Here is a 19,131-nt window from a genome sequence, read left to right on the forward strand (position 1 = left end):
TAACTCTGACTTTCAAATAAATAAATAAATCTTTTTTTTAAAAAAGGTCTTTTTAAAATTATTTGAGAAGGAGAAAGGGAGAGACAGAAAAAATTTGCTCATGGCCACTGGTTTGCTCCCCAGATGGCCAAACCTGGGGCTAATGCAGAGCCTAAGTTGGGAGCCAGGAATTCAAGGGTCTCCCCATTTGAGTAGCAGAAACCCAGTTACTTGAGCCATCACTGCTGCTTTCCAGGATCTGCATTAGTAGGAAGCTGGAGTCAGGAGCTACATCTTCAGGTAGAACTTTGGCAACTCCAGTGTGGAATGCAATGCAGATGTCTTAATTCCTAGGCTAAATGCTCATTTCTCAACTGTGTTTAACATTTTTAGCTCAATTTCCCTTATTGTTTCTTACTCTCTCTCCTTGTATGTGTATCTGTAAATATATAAAATAGGGGGACGAGCAATGTGGTGTACATTAAGCTGCCACTTGCAAAGCCGCCATCCCATATTGGAGCACCAGTTTGAATCCCAGCTGCTCTGCTTCCAGTCCAGCTCTCTATTAATGTGTCTGAGAAAGCAGCAGAAGATGGCCCAAGAACTTGGGCTTTATACCCATACGGGAGACCTGGGTGGAATTAGGGGCTCCTGACTTTGGCTTGGCCAAGCCCCAGCTGTTAGTCATTTCGGGAAGCAGGTGGAAGATTCTCTCTCTCTCTTTCTCTTTCTCTCTCTTAATTAATTACTTAATTAATATTTAAAAAGAAATTGAGGTTTCTGTCTATTCCTTTGTAGACCTCTAGAAAGTAGAGGACTCTTCCTTCTTGTTGGAGAAAAGATCGGTTTCTTCAGTGTTAGATGAATTTCCTGGATATCGCTCTTCCATATTTCAGGATGAAAACGTGCAGCTGTGTTGCACATGGGGTGTGGAAGGGGGGCTTTGGCGTCAAGTGATCTTGGGTTTGATTCTAACTCTGTCCCTGTGCTCTCTGACTTTGCATAAGTCATTCAACCTCTGACTTCCTTTTTCATCTATAAAACAGAGATGCTGATACCTGTTCTGTGAAGTTGGTAGGAGGACTGAACACAAATGATTGTAAAATGCTCTAAACCCTGGCTCTTTAGGAGGCCTTGAACAGAGGAATAGCTCTGGCTGTTTTTCCTTGGGAGTTCAGTGAGGTGAGGTGATGGGTGGCAGTACCTTGGCAGGTACATCCCATCACAGATTTTTTTTTAAAGATTTATTTATTTATTTGAAAGTCAAAGTTACACAGAGAGAGAAGGAGAGGCAGAGAGAGGGAGGTCTTCCATCCGATGGTTCACTCCCCAATTGGCCACAACTGTTGGAGCTGCGCCAATCCGAAGCCAGGAGCCAGGAGCTTCTTCCGGGTCTCCCACATGGGTGCAGGGGCCCAAGAATTTGGGCCATCTTCTACTGCTTTCCCAGGCCATAGCAGAGAGCTGTATCGGAAGTGGAGCAGCCGGATCTCAAACCGGCGCCCACATGGGATGCCAGTGCTTCAGGCCAGGATGCTAACCCGCTAAGCCACAGCGCCGGCCCAACTCAGTTTGATTTGTGTTTACCAAAAACCCAGAGGCAAGAGTGGGGCCATACATCTGTTATGGAGTCCCAGGAGCCCAAATGTCCAGGCTGGTACAGGAGTTCTGGGATCAGGAATATTGGGTTCTTCATCCCACTGAGCTGTCAGCCAGCAGATGCTGTTTTGGTCTGAGGATAGTTCTTGCAGCTTAGGAAATGCCACAAGGGTTGGGGTGCTCTGGATCAGGTTATTGTGTGGGTGAGCTCTTGGGTCCCCGGGAAGTCACCTAGGGCACCCAGGAGGAGCCTCAGGACTAGTCAGCCTAAGCCTTGGGGTGGGAATCTCTGGCATGTCTGTGAGAGGAGCTTCTGCCCAGGGTGGGTCTAAGTGGAGCAAGGCCGGGCGTGTGCAATAGTCTAGACATCTTGTCCTGACTCCTTCCTGGGGACACACAGTCCACATGCCACCAGACTGTGAAGGAGTTCTGAAACATGAAGGCTTGGAATAAACAACAGAAAGTCTGGTTGGGGGCCTGCAGTTTTAGCTAACTTCAGGGTGAGAGGACTTGTGAGCTGGCTCGGCAGTGGCTACTGTGACCATTTGCCTTTCTTTCTGTTTGCCCAGAACTTGTGGCGTTGGAAGGGCAGGGCCATGGCTCTGCTGCCTGACTTCTGGTAGACCCCTACTTCCCTACCATGATTTTCAACACTTCATGTCCCAGATGGACAAGCTCAGAAGCCACTCTGTGTGTTTGATATTCAAAAAATACATTAATTAATACCACCAGAAATATATATTACGCAAATCATTCAGAATAAGGCAAAAACTACTTTAATTAGGTTGCTCTTATTTCAATATTTTGGTTAAATGAAGTGTGTATTTTGTATTTACATTTTTCCTATATTCTTAAAGTTTCATATAAACAAAAGACCAAAAAGAAAAAGAAAACCCCACGCACATTATTTTTAGGTCTCTGGTATAACTGGTACAAAAATATTTTGTTGCTCTAAGTCAGTTTAATCTTTCTGGAAAGCAGACTAGCTGAGTACAACCAAAACTATGAAGTTATTCATGGATTCTCTTAACCCTAGCTGCCCAATCGCTGGACTCCATCTGAAAGAAATACCTTCCCTCTCAGAACAGAGCAACTGAAAATGCTGCGGGGAAAGAAATTTTCCTCACTCTTTGTGGCTGAAAATTTATTATCAGCTAAAATGGAACCAAGAAGAAGGGCTTGGGCAGAGTGGCTGTGCTGAGTGACACAGGACCACAGTGCAACCCCCAGAAGTGATGCCTCTGGGGAGAGGGTGGCTGGTGTGTACACGCAGGAGATGTGTGCGCAGAGACTGTAACCATGTGGCCGAGAGCCACGTACAGTTCTTCACTCCAGCAGCTTCAGGCAGAGTTACTGTGGGAGCCCAGTGCTCTCCCACATGGAAATGGAGGCAGGGCAGGTCCTTGACTATCCTCCAACCTGGGCCCCTGTGACTTGTAAGACTGTGTCTTTATCTGCCAGAATTTAGAGCAGTGACACAGGTGAATACAGGTTCACTGATGTGTTTTATATTTCCCTCTAAAGTGGCTTGAATTTAGATAGAAATAAACCAGCTTTGAACATAATAGCGGTTCCTTTTTTAAGCTCCTGAGTTCATGTGCTATTTAGAAACATAAGCCAAGTGTTTACAGGCTTCTGAGTGTTTCAGCTTCTGACATCTGCCTCTCAGTGGAGTGTGAATAACTTCATTTTTTTTATTAAAATTACAGACTTATTTTTGAGATTTCCACAGTTCCTGGTTTATAAAAATGCCTAATTCTGGACAGAATGAGGATTTTATATTTAAAACAAGCATTTCCATTTGGTAGAAAATTATATATGCATGCATATCCAAATATCTTTGTGCTGAAACTTAATATAGATGAGCTCTCATTGGTGAGTGTTCTAGAGAGTTACAGGATGGGATGTTGTTGTAGAGCCACGTGCTTTATCCCTACACATTTTTTTTAACCTTTTATTTAATGAATATAAATTTCATGAGTACATCTTTAGGAATATAGTGATTCTTCTCACCATAACCTGCCCTCCACCCTCAGTCCCTCCCCATCTCCTCCTCCCTCCCCCATTCCCATTCTCCATTAAGATTTGGAAAACATATACTATTAACATTTTCTTCCACCCTAAAGCACTAAAATAGAGATCTCTACCACTTTATAAAATTAACCTCCTCTTGGGCCGGCGCCGTGGATCAATAGGCTAATCCTCCACCTTGCGGCGCCGGCACACCGGGTTCTAGTCCCGGTCAGGGCGCCGGATTCTGTCCCGGTTGCCCCTCTTCCAGGCCAGCTCTCTGCTATGGCCAGGGAGTGCAGTGGAGGATGGCCCAGGTGCTTGGGCCCTGCACCCCATGGGAGACCAGGAAAAGCACCTGGCTCCTGGCTCCTGCCATCGGATCAGCGCGGTGCGCCGGCTGCAGCGGCGGCCATTGGAGGGTGAACCAACGGCAAAAGGAAGACCTTTCTCTCTCTGTCTCTCTATCTCACTGTCCACTCTGCCTGTCAAAAAAAAAAAAAAAAAAAAAAAAAAATTAACCTCCTCTTGAGGCTGGCATTGTGGTACAACAGGTTAAGCTGCCACTGTTTGAAATGCCAGCATCCCATATCAGAGTACTGGTTTATGACCTGGCTACTCTGCCTCTAATCTGGCTCCTTACGAAGGCAGCTGAAGATGCTCCAAATACTTGTGCATTTCAACCCGTCCTACACATGTATTATTACAAACATGGCAATGTGCAGTGGCTGGGCACATATATGCAATCATTTAAATACATTCTTTCATAATGCTCTTTCTTGTCTGATTTGGCAGCTTTCAGAACGGTCATTCTGATATACCAAAATGGCTTGTAGATGGTAGCCACCGGAAAGACAACCTCTGTGATGATTCATTGTCTCGGAGGCAGTAAAATGCCCCCGATGCTACTTGGTAAGAGGTCAGTTAGAATGCCTTGCTCCCAGGCAGAAACCTTCCTGTGGGGTTGTCTGTTTTTATCAGCACAGACAGGTGGCTGAAAGCCATTTTACTTCTCCCACATTTGCCACTCATTTTTGAAGGAAAAACGTGGCACGCATAGTGACTTACTGCATGCACAATCTCCCTTCCTCCCACCCCAGCCCATGGAGGGCAGCCTTGGCCCTGTCCACTTTCCACCTCTCAGCTCTCCATCATCACTCAGTTCCATGGAGAAGGCAGACACGAGGACACTGTGTCTGTGTTCTCAGAAGGGAGACCAGCTTTGTGTTCAGGTAAGTGCAGTAGAAAAAAATCTAAGTGCATCAGAAACAGACGTTGGGCTGTTGTTCAGACCTCTGTTGGGTGATTACAGTGGAAAAATTCTTGGTCTTTGTGCTACTAAAAAGAGTGGAGAAACATAGCATATGTCCACAGTGTTCAGTAAGAAGGTAGAGCATCACTGACATAAAAGTCTGAGACTCTGCTTTCATGCTCTCCTCCAACCACAAACTGGGTTAAGACCCCACCCTCTCATATTGTCTGTCCCAGTGTCTGACACATCATCTTTACTTCACGCAGCCCCAGACATTCTCACACAACTTGTGATCCCCCTGGTGTAGGCTTTTGTCTGTGGAACAAAATCTCCACTGCACTGCACTCCATCAAGGCCTATAAGATCTGGCCCTTGTGTCCCTGGCTGCCACATGCACCTTCCACCAGTGATACTGCACCCCACATAGCTTTGGCATTTGGGATTTGAGGAAAATCCAGTGTAACTGAGACAGGCACTCCTGGACTGCATTGCTGTCACCTTGTAAACCAGCTTCACATACAGTTTTCACAAAGCTCGTTTACACAGAGATATGTAAAATGGAGTTGTCACTTAGCATTCATTGAAGTGTTTATTCTATGTTCTGTTGTGTCCCTCCTGAGGGAGGCCAGAGTCCTATCAGCTTTCTCAACAAGGTCATTCTAGAGAGTACTTGTCCACTCGTTACCTGTTGGCTTTGTAGCAGATCACCCCCAAGTACAGCAGCTTAAGGCAGCAACCGTGTTATTTCACAGAGCCTGAGGGGCAGGAATCCAGGTGTAGCTTTGCTGGTGGTTCTGGCTCAGGGGCTCTCATTGCTGTAGGACACGTGTCTGCTGGGCCTGTGGTCCTGAGGGGTCTGCCTCTGAGCCTGCTCAGTTGGTGGCTGGCAGGCTGGTCCTCTCTGGCTATAGGCATGAGGCCTCAAGTGCATCACCACATGGTCCTGTGTGTCCTCACAACATGACAGCTCCCCTCCCAAGAACGAGTGATCCTAGAAAGGCCAGCCATACAGAAAAAGCAGGCTTCGTTTGCTCTAGTCTCAGAGGTGACGTACCATTGCCGTATTCTGTCGATCACACATACTACCTTGTTACTATGCGAGAGGGCTGTGTGTGGAATCAGTAGAACTCTTGGATGCTGGCTGCCATGCCTATTCTGAGTAGGATTTTCAAGGAAGTAATGGACATGGATTGGAATAAAGTCATTAGAAAAAGGAATCTGAGATCTAAAGGGCACCATTGCACTCACAGTCACTTGTTTTTCTTTTAACTGAAGAAGGAAGACTATTTCTCTTTTTATTTTTCTGTCTTTCCATGAACTCTCATAGGTCAGATTATGAAATGCATCTGCCTGTAGCAATTATCTTTCTCAACAAATGGGGAATATCTTATGACCCAAAATAAAGCAAAAATGGTATTATTAATAAAGGTTAATTATTGATAAGCTTTGCTGTTTCATTTAATTTAAACCTGAAGTGTTCAGGAGCCATTTGTTTCCTGAGTATATGTGAATACAAAGCTTCATTACTGTTGCTGTTTTTTTTTTGTTTGTTTGTTTGTTTTTTAATTTATTTGAAAGGCAGAGTTACAGAGGGGCAAAGGCAGAGAGAGAGGTCTTCCATCCCTGGTTCACTCCCCAGATGGCTGCAACGGCCGGAGTGGGTCTAATCCGAAGCCAAGAGCCAGGAGCTTCCTCCAGGTCCCCCATGTGGGTGCAGGGACCCAAGCACCTGGGCCATCTTCCACTGCTTTCCCAGGCACATTAGCAGGGAGCTGGATCAGAAGCGGAGCAGCCAGGACTCAAACCATATGGGATGCCGGCACTGCAGGCGGTGTCCTTACCCGCTATGCCACAGAGCCAGCCCCTGCTGCTGTTTTGAAGGAGTAATTCTGAGAAGCTTGTTGACTCAGGGAATCGGATTTTCTGGGTACTGCAGCTCCAAAGGAGCCCTTCTAAGATTAGTCTCCACAACTTGCTCCCTGTGGACCACAGGGACCATCTTCTGACTTCAAAAGCATAGCTGACTCACCCTGTGACTGCTGGTTGGTGACTGATGGGGCGGGACCCAGGGGCCCTTTGGCTAATGTGACTTTGGTTCCTTGTCAATGTCTTTGTCATTCCCAGGCAGGTTCCAGCAGCGGCTCAGGACAAAGAGTATGTGTCATCGATGAGATCGGGAAAATGGAACTCTTCAGTCAGCCCTTCATCCAGGCTGTTCGTCAGACACTGTCCACCCCAGGAACCATAATTCTTGGCACAATCCCAGTCCCTAAGGGAAAACCGCTGGCTCTTGTGGAAGAAATTAGAAACAGAAGTGACGTGAAGGTGTTTAGTGTGAGTATGTGAGTGCAGCCGGTCCTCTGTGTGAAAGTGGACTGGATGATCTTGGGCAGCAAGTAGCCTTAACGTGAATTACTGTTTTTCCCTCCTATATGGGAACATAGGTGAGTCTGACTTTCTGGACTCTATCAAACCTGAATTCTGTCTCTACTTGATGACAAAACAAACCCCCTTGTGGGAGGCACCAACTGTCCTGGCTGCTTTCTTCTTCCATCTCCCACCAGACACCAGGGCCTCTTAGCTTCAGCATCACCTGAGCAGCTGGTGCCCTTGTTCTAAGCTTGTCTCCTCTCAGACTGATAGGGCACAGTGGGATACAGAGGCACACAAGTATAACTTTGTTTAAAAAGTTTCCCTTTTAAACTGACCCACTTCTGCTAATGAGGAGAAGAGGCTGTGGTTACGGTTGGCAGCACAGCTTCCAGGTGCTCTGGAGTAGCCTTGTTCAGGAGAACCTCCCGCGGTGGTGGAAATGTACTCGCTGTACTCTACGGTACAGTGGCCCCTAGCCACACGTGGCTATTTATGTTGGAACTGATTACATTTAAGTAAAATTAGGAATTCTGTTTTTTAGGCACACTGGCCACACTTGTGTTACTCAGTAGTCCCTGGGATGGCACCGCTACCACATCCTGCTCAAACAGAGGCTTGCAGAGTGGTCGTATGCACATCACTTGGGAGCTTGTGAGATGTGCCCATCTGTCTTGCCTTGACCTAAGGACTTAAACTCTTTGGGGGATGGGCCCAGTGATCCTTGTTTTAATAAACCCTTAGGTGGTTCTGCAGTTTGAGAAGCACAGCGTTAGGATCCACGTGAGAGATGAGGAGTCGCAGCATCTCGTATCAACCAGTGGCAGTGTTGTGAGGGGCTCTAGCAGCACTGCTGACACTGCCTGAATCCTTACCTTTCTTTCTCCATTGTCTTTCTCTGACCTCAGTCAGTTTCAGTTATTGGCTCCCTCCTCCACCTTATGACACCCTTCCCTAATCCTCTTTAGAGGTTCCTTGGCCCTGCAGATGCCAAGTGAACAAGTCAGAGAGGCACGGCCATGCCTAGCAGGGAGAGTCAAAGTAAGCTCTGGCTGCAAGATACTCATGAGCACCTATATCACCCATCAGAATATTTCCATGGTCCACGGTCCCAGTGAGACATCCACTTGTTACTTCCAAAATATCCTGGAATGGCGGTAACCATTAGGGTTAGGTGAGCCAGACTTGGAAATGCACGCATTCATTTATTCATTTGGTGAATACTGAGGAAGCTGTGTGCTAGGTGTCAGTCTCAGTCTTGGTGATAGTGTGGTACAATCCAAGACTCAACTCCATGCCCTTGTGGAGCTTACAGCCTAGAGCAGAGGGCAGATGTCAAAAATATAAGCAGACAAAGTAAGCGATTTAAGATTCTGATAAAGCCAATGGAAAGAAGCCCGGGCAAAGTGGTAGTTGGGGGCAGGAGTAGAGGGGTAATCAAGGGAGGCCTGTCTAGGAGGTGAATGAGCTGAGACCTGAGTGCTGGGAAAGGTCACATCCTCAAGAGCATCCTTGAGAGTTAACACGTGACCCTCCTGGTCTCCTGTTTTACGTGGGCTCCGTGTTAGAAGTTGTGGTTGTGATTATAGAGTTTCTGTGGAAATAGAGACAACCAATAGTGAATGATCATGAAATAAAATCAGTTTTCAGGCCAGATAGCTTCCAGGCTGGAAGACTGGGAAGTTGATAGTGGTAAGCTCCAGGTATTAGCTATCTCTGCCAGCTAATCCAACCCAAAATTCCTAAGGAGAGCTTGAGGAGAGCCAACTGTTACGTAAAAAAAAAAAAAAAATTGTATCTTAACACTGCATTTCCTTTAAAACTGTAAATGATTCTTCAGGCAAGATAATCATTGCTCTTAATGATGTGTAAATAAAGTGATTAGCTTTGAGTTAATTATGTGAGGAGCCGACATACCCTTTTATCCTTGTGCTGCTTGGGGGCTTCTGTGGTCCTTCTGTTCCTGATTTATAAATGAAGATCCTCATTTTCCTGATGTGTAGACTTCAGTAGTTGGATTCGATATCGTGGGTCCTATCCATTTTTAACGTGCAATAAGAATCTGAATCCATTTTTAGAGCATCGTTTGCATCTAGCACTTAGTCCATGTTACAGGCACATGTAAGGCATGTTCCCTTTGCTCCTGAAAAACAGACCATACACCTGACTGCAGTGTGTGGCTGCTATCCCATCTTGTAGGCTGTTTGATGCTGTCTCACTGACCCCTAATTTGTTTAACATGATCAGTAATATTGTCCTTCTCCTCCTCTTTCTCTTCCTCTTCCTCCTTCTTGATTTTGTTTTAAGAATGTGTTGGTGTTTGGGTGATATCCCAGTTTGTCTTCCCATGGTGGTTGGCCTAGATATGTGAGGCACAGTCCTTCACTGACCTGCTGGGCACAGGCACAGTCACAAGTCCTGTGTGTGTTATGACTCTAGAGTGTCTTCTGGACCGACGGTCTTGGTAACTTAGACGTCTGCCTGGCACGGGCAGAACAACAGTGGCCTTCCTGAAGGTCATCTGTTGTTCTTTCAGCGATTTGGTCAGTTTGTTTTCTCCTGACTTCTAGGATTTTCTGCTCTTTAAGTATAACCACTACAAATTTTTTTTTAAATTTATTTCAGTATTTGTTTATTTGAAGCTGTAAAAACTAATGGTAACATTAATGCCATAGAGGCAAGACACAAAGGCCTTCATGACTCAGAGTTAATGGAAAGAGCTGTTTGCATTGTTGTGTGTATGTGTATTCTAATTAACAACATGGAAAAAATATTTTTATGTTGGATAGTTGCTACTCATTTAAAAATATCAGAGTTTGATGTTCTTATTGGTATTGATTGATCGATTGATGGACTGATTTTTGACATTTAAAAGTTATTTGAGAGAGAGCACTCCCATCTACTTCACTTCTCAAATGCCTGCAATGGCCAGGGCTGGAGTATGCCAAAGCTAGGCACCGAGAACTTCCTCCAGCTTTCGCACGGGTGGCAGGAATCCAATGACATGGGCAACCACCTGCTGCCTCCCAGGGTGCACATTAGCAGCAAGCTGGAGTTAGGAACCTGAGCCAAGTATTCGACTTTGTTATGAGTTGCGGGTATCCCAACTGGCATCTTAACTACTAGGCCAAACGCCCACCCACTTAATAGCATTTAGAAAACATATTTTATTTGACTTCCTTCTACATCCTCCCTGGGTAGAAATGTTAGATGTTGTCTATTGAGGGTACAGAAGAAACGCCTGGAACCTGGCAAGCACTGGAATGGAATACGAAGGTGGCCCCCAGTTGATGTGCACATGGTGCTGGGTGCTGTGCTCAGTGCCTCACGATACACTTATTACTGCATTTCATATATGAGATATTTGAGGAGTCAAGAGGCTCTGTAACCTGTCCAAGATCATTCAGTTAATGACAGAGCTAGGATTCAGACCTTGGTCTGGCTGATGTCAAAGCCTGAGCATTAGCATAACCCTGCTATAGTGTTACCTTCATTCATAGAAATGATTCAAGTGGTTTTACCGTAAATCTTGGCTTGTTAGAAAGTATTTGATTTCTCTATTAAAAAATGATATTATAACAAAGTCTCTTAATATTCTGACTCCAAAACCATTTAAACTTGTTTTCTTATAACATGCTCTTATAGTTTTCATTTGTGGAATGTAGGATCACAAGAATAATGGGAAGTAGATTCTAGCTTCCCTCCAATTTGGAAATTGAAAGGCCTCCTTTTATTCTCCTCTGCTACAGCAATATGGATATTATTTTCATCTCAGCAGGAACTCAGTGCTGTTTTCTGGGCCCATGCACTCCTGCCCATTCAGTGCTATTCACTGGACCTATGCATTCCTGTCCTCTAGGTGCAGAGCTACGGTTATAAGTACAGTTACTAGCTGCTGGAAGAGAAGTCAATAAGAAAGCTGCTTGCAGAAAAAGAAGATAATACAGATGGCCAATAAGGACATGAAAAGAAATGTTCCATCACTAGGTATTATGGCAGTGCAAACCAAAACCACAATGAGGGACTGTCGCTCCCCGTCTTCGTGGAGGAACGACACAGGACCCTGCGTTGTTCTTTCGTCTGCTCGGCCCTCCCCGGGTTTGCTGCTGGTTCTTCCCGGGTTGGCTGCTGGTCCTTCCCGGGTTGGCTGCTGGTCCTTCCCGGGTTGGCTACCGTCCCTTCCACCTCCGTGGAAGGGCGGTTCCCCCTGCCACATTCCCCACTTCCGCGGGGGAGCAGCACACCGCCGGCCGGCTCTCTCGGGGGCTGCACAGGTGTTCCTTCAGATAGATGTTCCCCCTAGATGTTCCTGGTGCATGCCGTCTCTCTCCTCCTTTATAGTCCTCCTCTGCCAATCCCAACTCGGCTGCCCATACGCCGAGTACGCTGCTCTCCTCCAATCAGGAGCAAGTCCTACAGTTTATTGGCTGAACTGGAGGCAGCTGTGTAGAAGCTGTTTTCTTCTCTCCCAGCGCCATATTGTGGGAGAGCAGATGCATAGAATAAGTCTTAATTCCAGTAACTTAGTCTAGTCCGAGTTGCTCCCAGTTGCTCCCCACAAGGGACCACTTGTACCCTCTAAGATGGCTATAATAAAACTGTAAGACGAAGGCTGGAACTGTGGCTTAGGAGGAAAAAGCTGCTGCCTACAGTACCAGCATCCCATATGGGTTCCAGTTCATTCCCGGCTGCTCCACTTCCGATCCAGCTCTCTGCTGTGGCCTGGGAAAGCAGTGGAAGATGGTCCAATTCCTTGGGCCCCTGCACCCGTGTGGGAGACCTGAAAGAAGCTCCTGGCTCCTGGCTTTGGCTCAGCGCAACTCTGGCCATTTCGGCCATCTGGGGAGTGAACCAATTTATGAAAGACTTTCTCTCTCTCTCTCTCTCTCTGCCTCCCAAATAAATAAATAAATCTTAAAAAAAAAAAAAAAACTTTAAGGTAGAAATGGATAGCAATGGATAGTAGCAAGTGTTGGCGAGGATGTGGAGAAATTGGAACGCTCATATGCTTGCCACTGGTGGGAATGTAAATTGTGTAAATCACTATGGAAAACAGTTTGGCAGTTCCTCAAGAAGTTAAACCTGGAATTGCCATAAAAGCTAGTAATTCCTCTCATAGGTATATATCCCAAAAAATTGAAAACATATGTTCACATAAAAATTCGTTCATGAATGTTCATGGAAGCATTATTCATAATAACCAAAGCATGGGAACAACCCAACAACTGATGAACGGATAAACAAAGTGTGGCCTGTCCTTACAATGGGATATTGTTTGGCAGTAAGAAGGAATGATGTTCTGATTCATCCAACAACATGGATAGGTCTTGAAAATGTTACACTAAGTGAAACAAGCAGACACAAAAGAGCACTTCTTGTCTGATTCCATTTATGTAAAATATCCAGGAGAGGCAAATTTATGGACAGAAAATAGGTTCGTGGTTTCTAGAAGGAAGAAAGCCAGGAGAGGCGTTCTGCAGCCGAAATGCTGGTGGTTGAATAACAAGTAGGCTGGAATTTCACATAAAGGAATATACTGCCGAGGTTGGCAGAGGACGTCATACTTGTTCTTGTGTTTCGGAGTTTGTCCTCTATGCGCAGGGAACATAACAACTGAGCACTGCAGACAATTTCACATAAACAGCTCACTGCACAAATAGTCTTAGGGAAATCAAAGGGAGGGTATCTATACATTAATAATGTAGTACTTGCATTCTGTTCATTAATTTTTCATGAGAAAATGTTCTCAAAATGTGTCTTTTCCAGTTTTCATTTCTATTCTTTTTATATCTCAGCAAGACTTGGAAGGAACTCTCTAACTGTTGGATGTGGCTGGCACAGTCCCTGCTGTGGCACCGGTAGTCCCCAGCAGTTCCTGGCAGGGCCATCTCACTGGGGCAGGAGCAGGGACTCGGGCAGGATCCCCGAGTGACAGATGAGGGGTCTGTGCTCAGCATCTTTCCAACGCTCCTGGCTCCTGAGACTCTGTTTCCTCTTATCTGAAATGGGGATGATTGCGTGTGTCTTGTTTCCCCTGTGTGCCTGGTGCGCATGCCGCATGGTTGTGAGGGTGACATTGATGAGGCATTTCCCTGAAATGTGCAGCTGTGGCTCTATGGCACACAAGCACTCTTGGGGGATCTCTCTTGCTGTCTCTGAAGTCTCCTGCTGGTGGCAGGACATGGTATTGCCTGTCCTTTTCACAGTGCTCATTAAGAGCTGGGCTTCGAAGTCTCCTGGCTCTCAAAACATACCTCCTCCGCTCCCAGCCTTCCGGCCTGTCAGCTTTGGAAGATGATGTCTCTGGACTGGAGAGAAGGACAGGAGCTCTGACACTTGCTCCCTTTCTTCTTCCCACAGGTCACCAAGGAAAATAGGAACCACCTTCTGCCAGATATCGTGACGTGTGTGCAGAGCAGCAGGAAGTGAAGACAGTCTGTGTTCTACACGGGAGGAAGTCCCCTGGTCCAAGAGCAGCCTGATGGGTGCCTGACTTGTCAATGTTTTATGCCTTTGGGTTTAGGAAACTTGGTGGACTTTTCCAAAGAAAGCTGGACAGCTGTTTAAAATATCAAATTAGCTCTACTGCTGGACTAACTATACAAGCTTAACAATCTATTTTGGCTTATTTATGCTTAAAGCCTTCTGTTTATTTCCTATTGCATTTGTGTGCATGATATGGGTAAATTATGAAATCAGAAATATTTTTTCAGAGTATTTGATGAAATTCACCCATATTGAAGTTTGTAAATGTGCTCAGGAAAAGGGGGACAAAAGAGTTCACCATTTAATCAGTTTTGCATGCCATGAAAATTAAGTTTCTCTCCAGGTGCAGCCTCAAGCTCATACAACTTAAAGGAATAGTAGTTATTTGATTTTCTTTTTAAAACTATTATTTCAAAAGAAAATAATTTTTGGTCATCTTCCCCCATATTTCATGTTTGCTTGTTGTTTAATATAAAAATAAATCTGGTGTTTATAGACATGGGTCCTTGTGTGGGAGGGACTCTGTCTTCAGGACGTTGATTCGACCTGGGTCTCAGTGGGCAGAATGGCAGCGTGGGCCTGGGGGTTCACATCAGAACCCTGCTTTGGCTGAGTTCTCCTGGGCTCTTTTGAACCTTTTTGTGCCTAGTTTCCCTCCCAAAGGGGAAGAAGGGAGGAGACTGATGCTACATCATGGAAGGAAATCAACTGCTCCCCAGTTGGATTTATCAAGAGTAATGAGCTAGCAAGGTAGAGTTTAGCCCATAGCAAGGGGACTGCAGAAAAAGTAGGAAAGTGGGACAGGCATTGTGGTGTGGCAGGTTAAGCTGCTGCTTTCAATGCTAGCATCCCATACCTGAGCACTGGTTCATGTCCCAGCTGCTCTACTTCTGATCAGCTCCCTGCTAATGCTCCTGGGGAGGCAGCAGAGGATGGGCCAAGTACTGAGTCTCTCTACCTACATTGGAAACCTGGATGGAGTTCAGGCTCCTGACTTCAGCCTGGCCCAGCTCTGCCTGGCTGTTGAGGCCATTTGCCTAGTGAACCAGCAGATGGAAGACCTCTGTCTCTCCCTTTGTCTCTCTTGCTCTCTGTCACTCTGCCTTTCAAATAAATAAGAAAATCATTTTTCAAAAAGGGGGAGGGGGAGGAAAACAAAAAAGAGAAAGCAGGAAAGTAAAAAAGACTATCGAAGCTCTAGAATGTATGTGGGATAAAAATTGCCCTCCAGGTGGTTCACAATGCAGTGATAAATATCTCAGTGTTGTTACATCATTTTTTGTGAAATACTACGAATTTCTAAGTTTTTTTTTTCTTTTTAAGTTTATTTTATTTGAGAGACAGGAACCTTTGAGAGACTTTCCATCTACTGATTCACTCCCCAAAGGCCTGGCTCCTGGGAACTCAGTCCAGGTTTCCTGTGTGGGTGGCAAGTACCTAAGTACCTGGTACATCACCTGCTGCCTCCTAGGGTGCACATTAGCAGGAAGCTGGAATCGGAAGCAAAGCTGGGACTCACACCCAGGCATTCTATACAGGCAGCAAGATGGAGCTTTCCTGGGCCCTCTTGGGGGTCCTCAGGGCATCTGAAATACGGAGGGACTTGTTTCCTCTATTGCTTGTTCTTTTGAGCTTAGTGTTTCAGCTGTGACTGTGTGGTAGACTTTGATTTTGTCTTAAATTTCATGAAGGTAAACTAGCTAGTTTGAGGGGTGTATCACTGAAGTCATTTGTGCTTATGGGAGGATGGGAGAGTCACAGCCTACTTGAAAGTATCCATAATGCACGGTAAGATGGATTCACTCCTAACAACTTGGGACCAAACACAGAACAGCCTCTGAAAACTACATCCTGCTGAGGTTTACAGAAAAACAGGGTCAGGAGACCATGTGTGGTTCATCCACTTGCTGAGCACAAGCCAGGAGCAGAGGAGGCTGCACTGCTGCCTCTTCATTGGTGTCCTGCACTGAGGAGCTCTGTGCAGGGAGTACAAGGGGCAGGGGACAGGGGAGGTCAAAGATTCTCTTTTATACTTGATCTCAAAATGCCTACTAGTCAAACCAGGATATCTAAGTTAGATATGAGTCCTGACTTAAAAAAAGCACAAAATTGACATGTATTGCTTGTATGATGACCTTCAGCTGGAATGACCAGGTTGAATGGACTTAGCAGAACCAGTATAGAGAATGCTTCACTAAATAATTCTTCCCTCTTCCCCATCCTAGCAAGCACTTCACACAAAATGGTTTACCCATCTGTCTGCTTTTGCCTCCAAACAAGAGGAAGCAGGGAGATAGTTAAGTCTTTAAACTGATAAAACATCATCTCTCTATCAGGGCTGACAGAAAGAAGTTCCCAGCAAAGTTGCAAGTTCAGTCACTCATTCTGCTCCCAGCACTAAGAACATTGAGTCCAGAGAATGCAGCCTGGCCTGAGTCCCCTTCTCTTCCCCTCTAGCTTGGAGTTCATAGAAGGTTTTGTCTGGAAGGCTCACCCCCTGTGAGTGTGCTGAGAGCAGAGGCTTGTGTAGCACGAGGCTTTGGGACAGAACAGTAGAGAGGTGGAGGAGCCTAGTAAACACATGTTGCATTGCACATTTTATGGGCAAAGAGTAATTGGAACATCCAGTGATTATAGAAAACTGCTTGCTAGACACAGATGATTTCAAGGCACAGTGAAGAATTTGGAACAAATAATGCCATATTAGCCACATGATTTATATGAAACCAAATGCTATAACTTTTACAGTATCTTTAAAGGAGAAGCCATTGTGCTCAGTGTCCAGATGCAGAAAGTCACTTCTTGTCTGCATTTTGGCATGAACATTTGAACAACCCAGGCAAGAGATGTCAACTCTGGAACCTCTCCTTTAAAGGGGGGGGGGGGCTTATAATTCAATTTGCAGGGAATATTCTGAGAAGCAACTGACCGCCTGAAGAGCCAGATTAACAGGCTCCTGAGCCGTAAATATGAAAGTTGTGTATGGCAAAGTGGGGCTGCATGGTTGATGCTGGCCTAACAGCCACAAAGGGTCCTGGAGGCACTCCCAGGTCAACCATCTTTCCTTCTCTGTTGTGTGAACCCGTGCATGTGAGTGTGCACCGATACACCTGTCAGTAGGCACACACAAGGTGATTGTGCTCTCCTAGACAAGAGATTCAGCAGTTGAAGGAGCACTCCCAGACCTCTCTGGAATGAGATGCAGGAGCTCTCCAGGCACTGATGCAGCAGGCAGATCCACACCATTTCTCTACAATTTGGGTTTCCCACTTTGGGGAGATTACCTTGTCTGTGTTTTCTTCTAGGCACTCAGGGGTGACCTGACCACAGCTCAGGGCTGGAAGGTCAGTTCTTGTGGCTTGAGGACTGCAGGAGCCGCCAGCTGAGTGTGGCCTGTCTCAGAGAGGAGCAGCAAGACTATCAGCTTCCTGTTAGACACCGGTATGGAAATCAGGACTAAAGTTTGCATCTCCAGAGACTGCTGACCCAAGAATAAGGGGGCGTTGACTCTCATTTATAGGGCTCACCTACTGTTACTCATTGCTAATTCTTAGTTTACCAGGAAAAAAAAGGTATTACCATCTTCTTGCAAGGAGTATGGGATTCCCTACAACACCCTCCCCTCCCCATCATCTTTCTCCCAGTTTTGAAACCCCTACATGCTTTAGAGAAATGTGAAGGCTATTTCCAAATTGAGTATCTCTATTATCTTTCCTAAAAGGATGGTTCAGCAGGTCAGTGAGTCCGTGGTGATACCCTTCATGGACTGTGTTTCTGCTTCCCTCGTGTCAGCAAGAATCCAGGTTTCTGCCCCCTCCAACGGGAGGCAAGCCAGGGGAAAAAAGCCATCTCAGGATTTGCCCAAATGTCCTCACAGTAGAGGATCCGTTTTTAGAGTAAAGTTTCAGCAAAACAAACGCCAGACACAGCAATAACTGTAAACATTTTAATTCCAAAAACAAAGGTGTGTGCAAGTGTGCTGTGATCCGTGGAGGTTGCTCAGCTTGGAAGACGAGCGGATGTTCCGTGCAGCTCGCGGAACTGCGTGGAGGAACGCCAGGTGGCTCCGCGATGCTCCACGCGCCGACTGGACTCGCTGGCCACTCACATCGTCACGTAGCCTGGCTGTTCCTCTAGAATACCTTAGACAGGACTGCATGCATTGTCACGGTTCGGGTAGTGAAGCTGCCACTATTTTACATGGAACAACTGCGTAAATGTTACAAACAGATGAGGTTTTCCTGACACCTAGATGTTAACCTTAATGCATTTGACCAGCTGATGGTGTCTTTCTTACATGTTGCTTTCTGTTTCTTCCTCGTGCTAACAGTTAATGTGTAAAATGCTGATTATTTAACATGCAGTTGTCTTATTTTCACCAGGGCACGAAGGAGTTAGTTACAGGCTCTACTTAACTTTAGTTGTTTGAAGATACTCAGTGGCTTTTGTTTGAAACGCCAGTCTGGGGAGTCGGCGGTGCTGCCTGCCTCGCGCTGCCCAGGGCATGGAGCTCTTGGGGGAGGAGGCGTGGTGTCTTTTTTCCCTCCATCATATGAGGTTTTTTCAAGAACCTGAGTTAAAGTCATTCAGTTTTCTAGACAGCTCCCACTCTCCCACAGGATCAGCCCTACGTGGGTTGCAGTGGTAGCGCCAGCTGGCTGGGGGAACCCAGGGAAGACGTAGGAAGCTGAGAGCCGCGGAGGAGTCCGTTTTTTCCGAAGCGAACGCTTGCGCACTACTGTTCGTCCGAAGCGCTTTGCTGGGAGGCCGTGTCGTCCAGGCCCATGTCCTCCTGGCTTGCTCTTCTGCAGGTCAGCCCGCGGCTCTCTGCCACTGCCTCAGCCAGACGCTGGTCACCAGGCTGCCCCTGCTCCGTGGTATCAGGTGACTCATAGGGCTCGGAGAAGTGCTGCCAGGGAGAAGACAGAAGCAGTGAGCCGCTCAGCACTCGGTCACTGCCCACTTTTTTTTTTTTTTTTGACAGGCAGAGTGGACCGAGAGACAGAGAAAAGGTCTTCCTTTTTCTTTTTCTGTTGGTTCACCCCACAGTGGCCGGCCGGCACGTGCCGATCCGAAGCCAGGAGCCAAGTGCTTCTCCTGGTCTCCCATGTGGGTGCAGGGCCCAACGACTTGGGCTATCCTCCACTGTACTCCCAGGCCACAGCAGAGAGCTGGACTGGAAGAGGGGCAACCGGGACAGAATCTGGCACCCCGACCGGGACTAGAACCTGGGGTGCAGGCGCCACAGGTGGAGGATTAGCCTATTGAGCCTCGATGCCAGCCCACTGCCCACCCCTCCCACCCCCAAATCCTCCAGCTCTGGCCTCGCTGTAGCAGCCCAGGGCTGCTGTCCCAGCATCCCCAAGGGCAGGTTCTGAAGTCACGTCAATGACATAGGACTGCAGGGCTGGCCGTTGAGGGTAGCGTGCACGCGC

At 46.5% G+C, this 19,131-nt stretch overlaps 2 protein-coding genes across 6 annotated transcripts in view; one reads left to right on the forward strand and one right to left on the reverse strand.

The window, feature by feature from the left end:
* Positions 1 to 14,198, forward strand: part of NTPCR (nucleoside-triphosphatase, cancer-related) — a 29,397-nt gene extending 15,199 nt beyond the window's left edge. The window contains exons 4-5 of one of the 3 annotated variants that reach the window (XM_002717363.5): positions 6,965 to 7,174; positions 13,571 to 14,198. In XM_002717363.5, coding sequence (XP_002717409.1) covers positions 6,965 to 7,174; positions 13,571 to 13,639 — 279 coding nt within the window. In that variant the 3' untranslated portion in view covers positions 13,640 to 14,198. Of the gene's footprint in view, positions 1 to 4,688; positions 4,965 to 6,964; positions 7,175 to 13,570 lie in introns of those variants that run through there. The other 2 variants (XM_051821465.3, XM_089312278.1) reach the window with 2 other exon arrangements.
* A 3,430-nt stretch (positions 14,199 to 17,628) lies between these two features.
* PCNX2 (pecanex 2) overlaps positions 17,629 to 19,131 on the reverse strand; it is a 324,088-nt gene continuing 322,585 nt past the window's right edge. For all 3 annotated transcript variants that reach the window (XM_051821460.3, XM_008268254.4, XM_089312276.1), the window contains one exon: positions 17,629 to 18,605. In XM_051821460.3, coding sequence (XP_051677420.1) covers positions 18,432 to 18,605 — 174 coding nt within the window. In that variant the 3' untranslated portion in view covers positions 17,629 to 18,431. The remainder of the gene's footprint in view (positions 18,606 to 19,131) is intronic.

Source organism: Oryctolagus cuniculus, chromosome 13 (genome assembly GCF_051225735.1).
Source record: "Oryctolagus cuniculus isolate XC-2025 breed Fujian yellow rabbit chromosome 13, ASM5122573v1, whole genome shotgun sequence".
NCBI lineage: Eukaryota > Metazoa > Chordata > Mammalia > Lagomorpha > Leporidae > Oryctolagus > Oryctolagus cuniculus.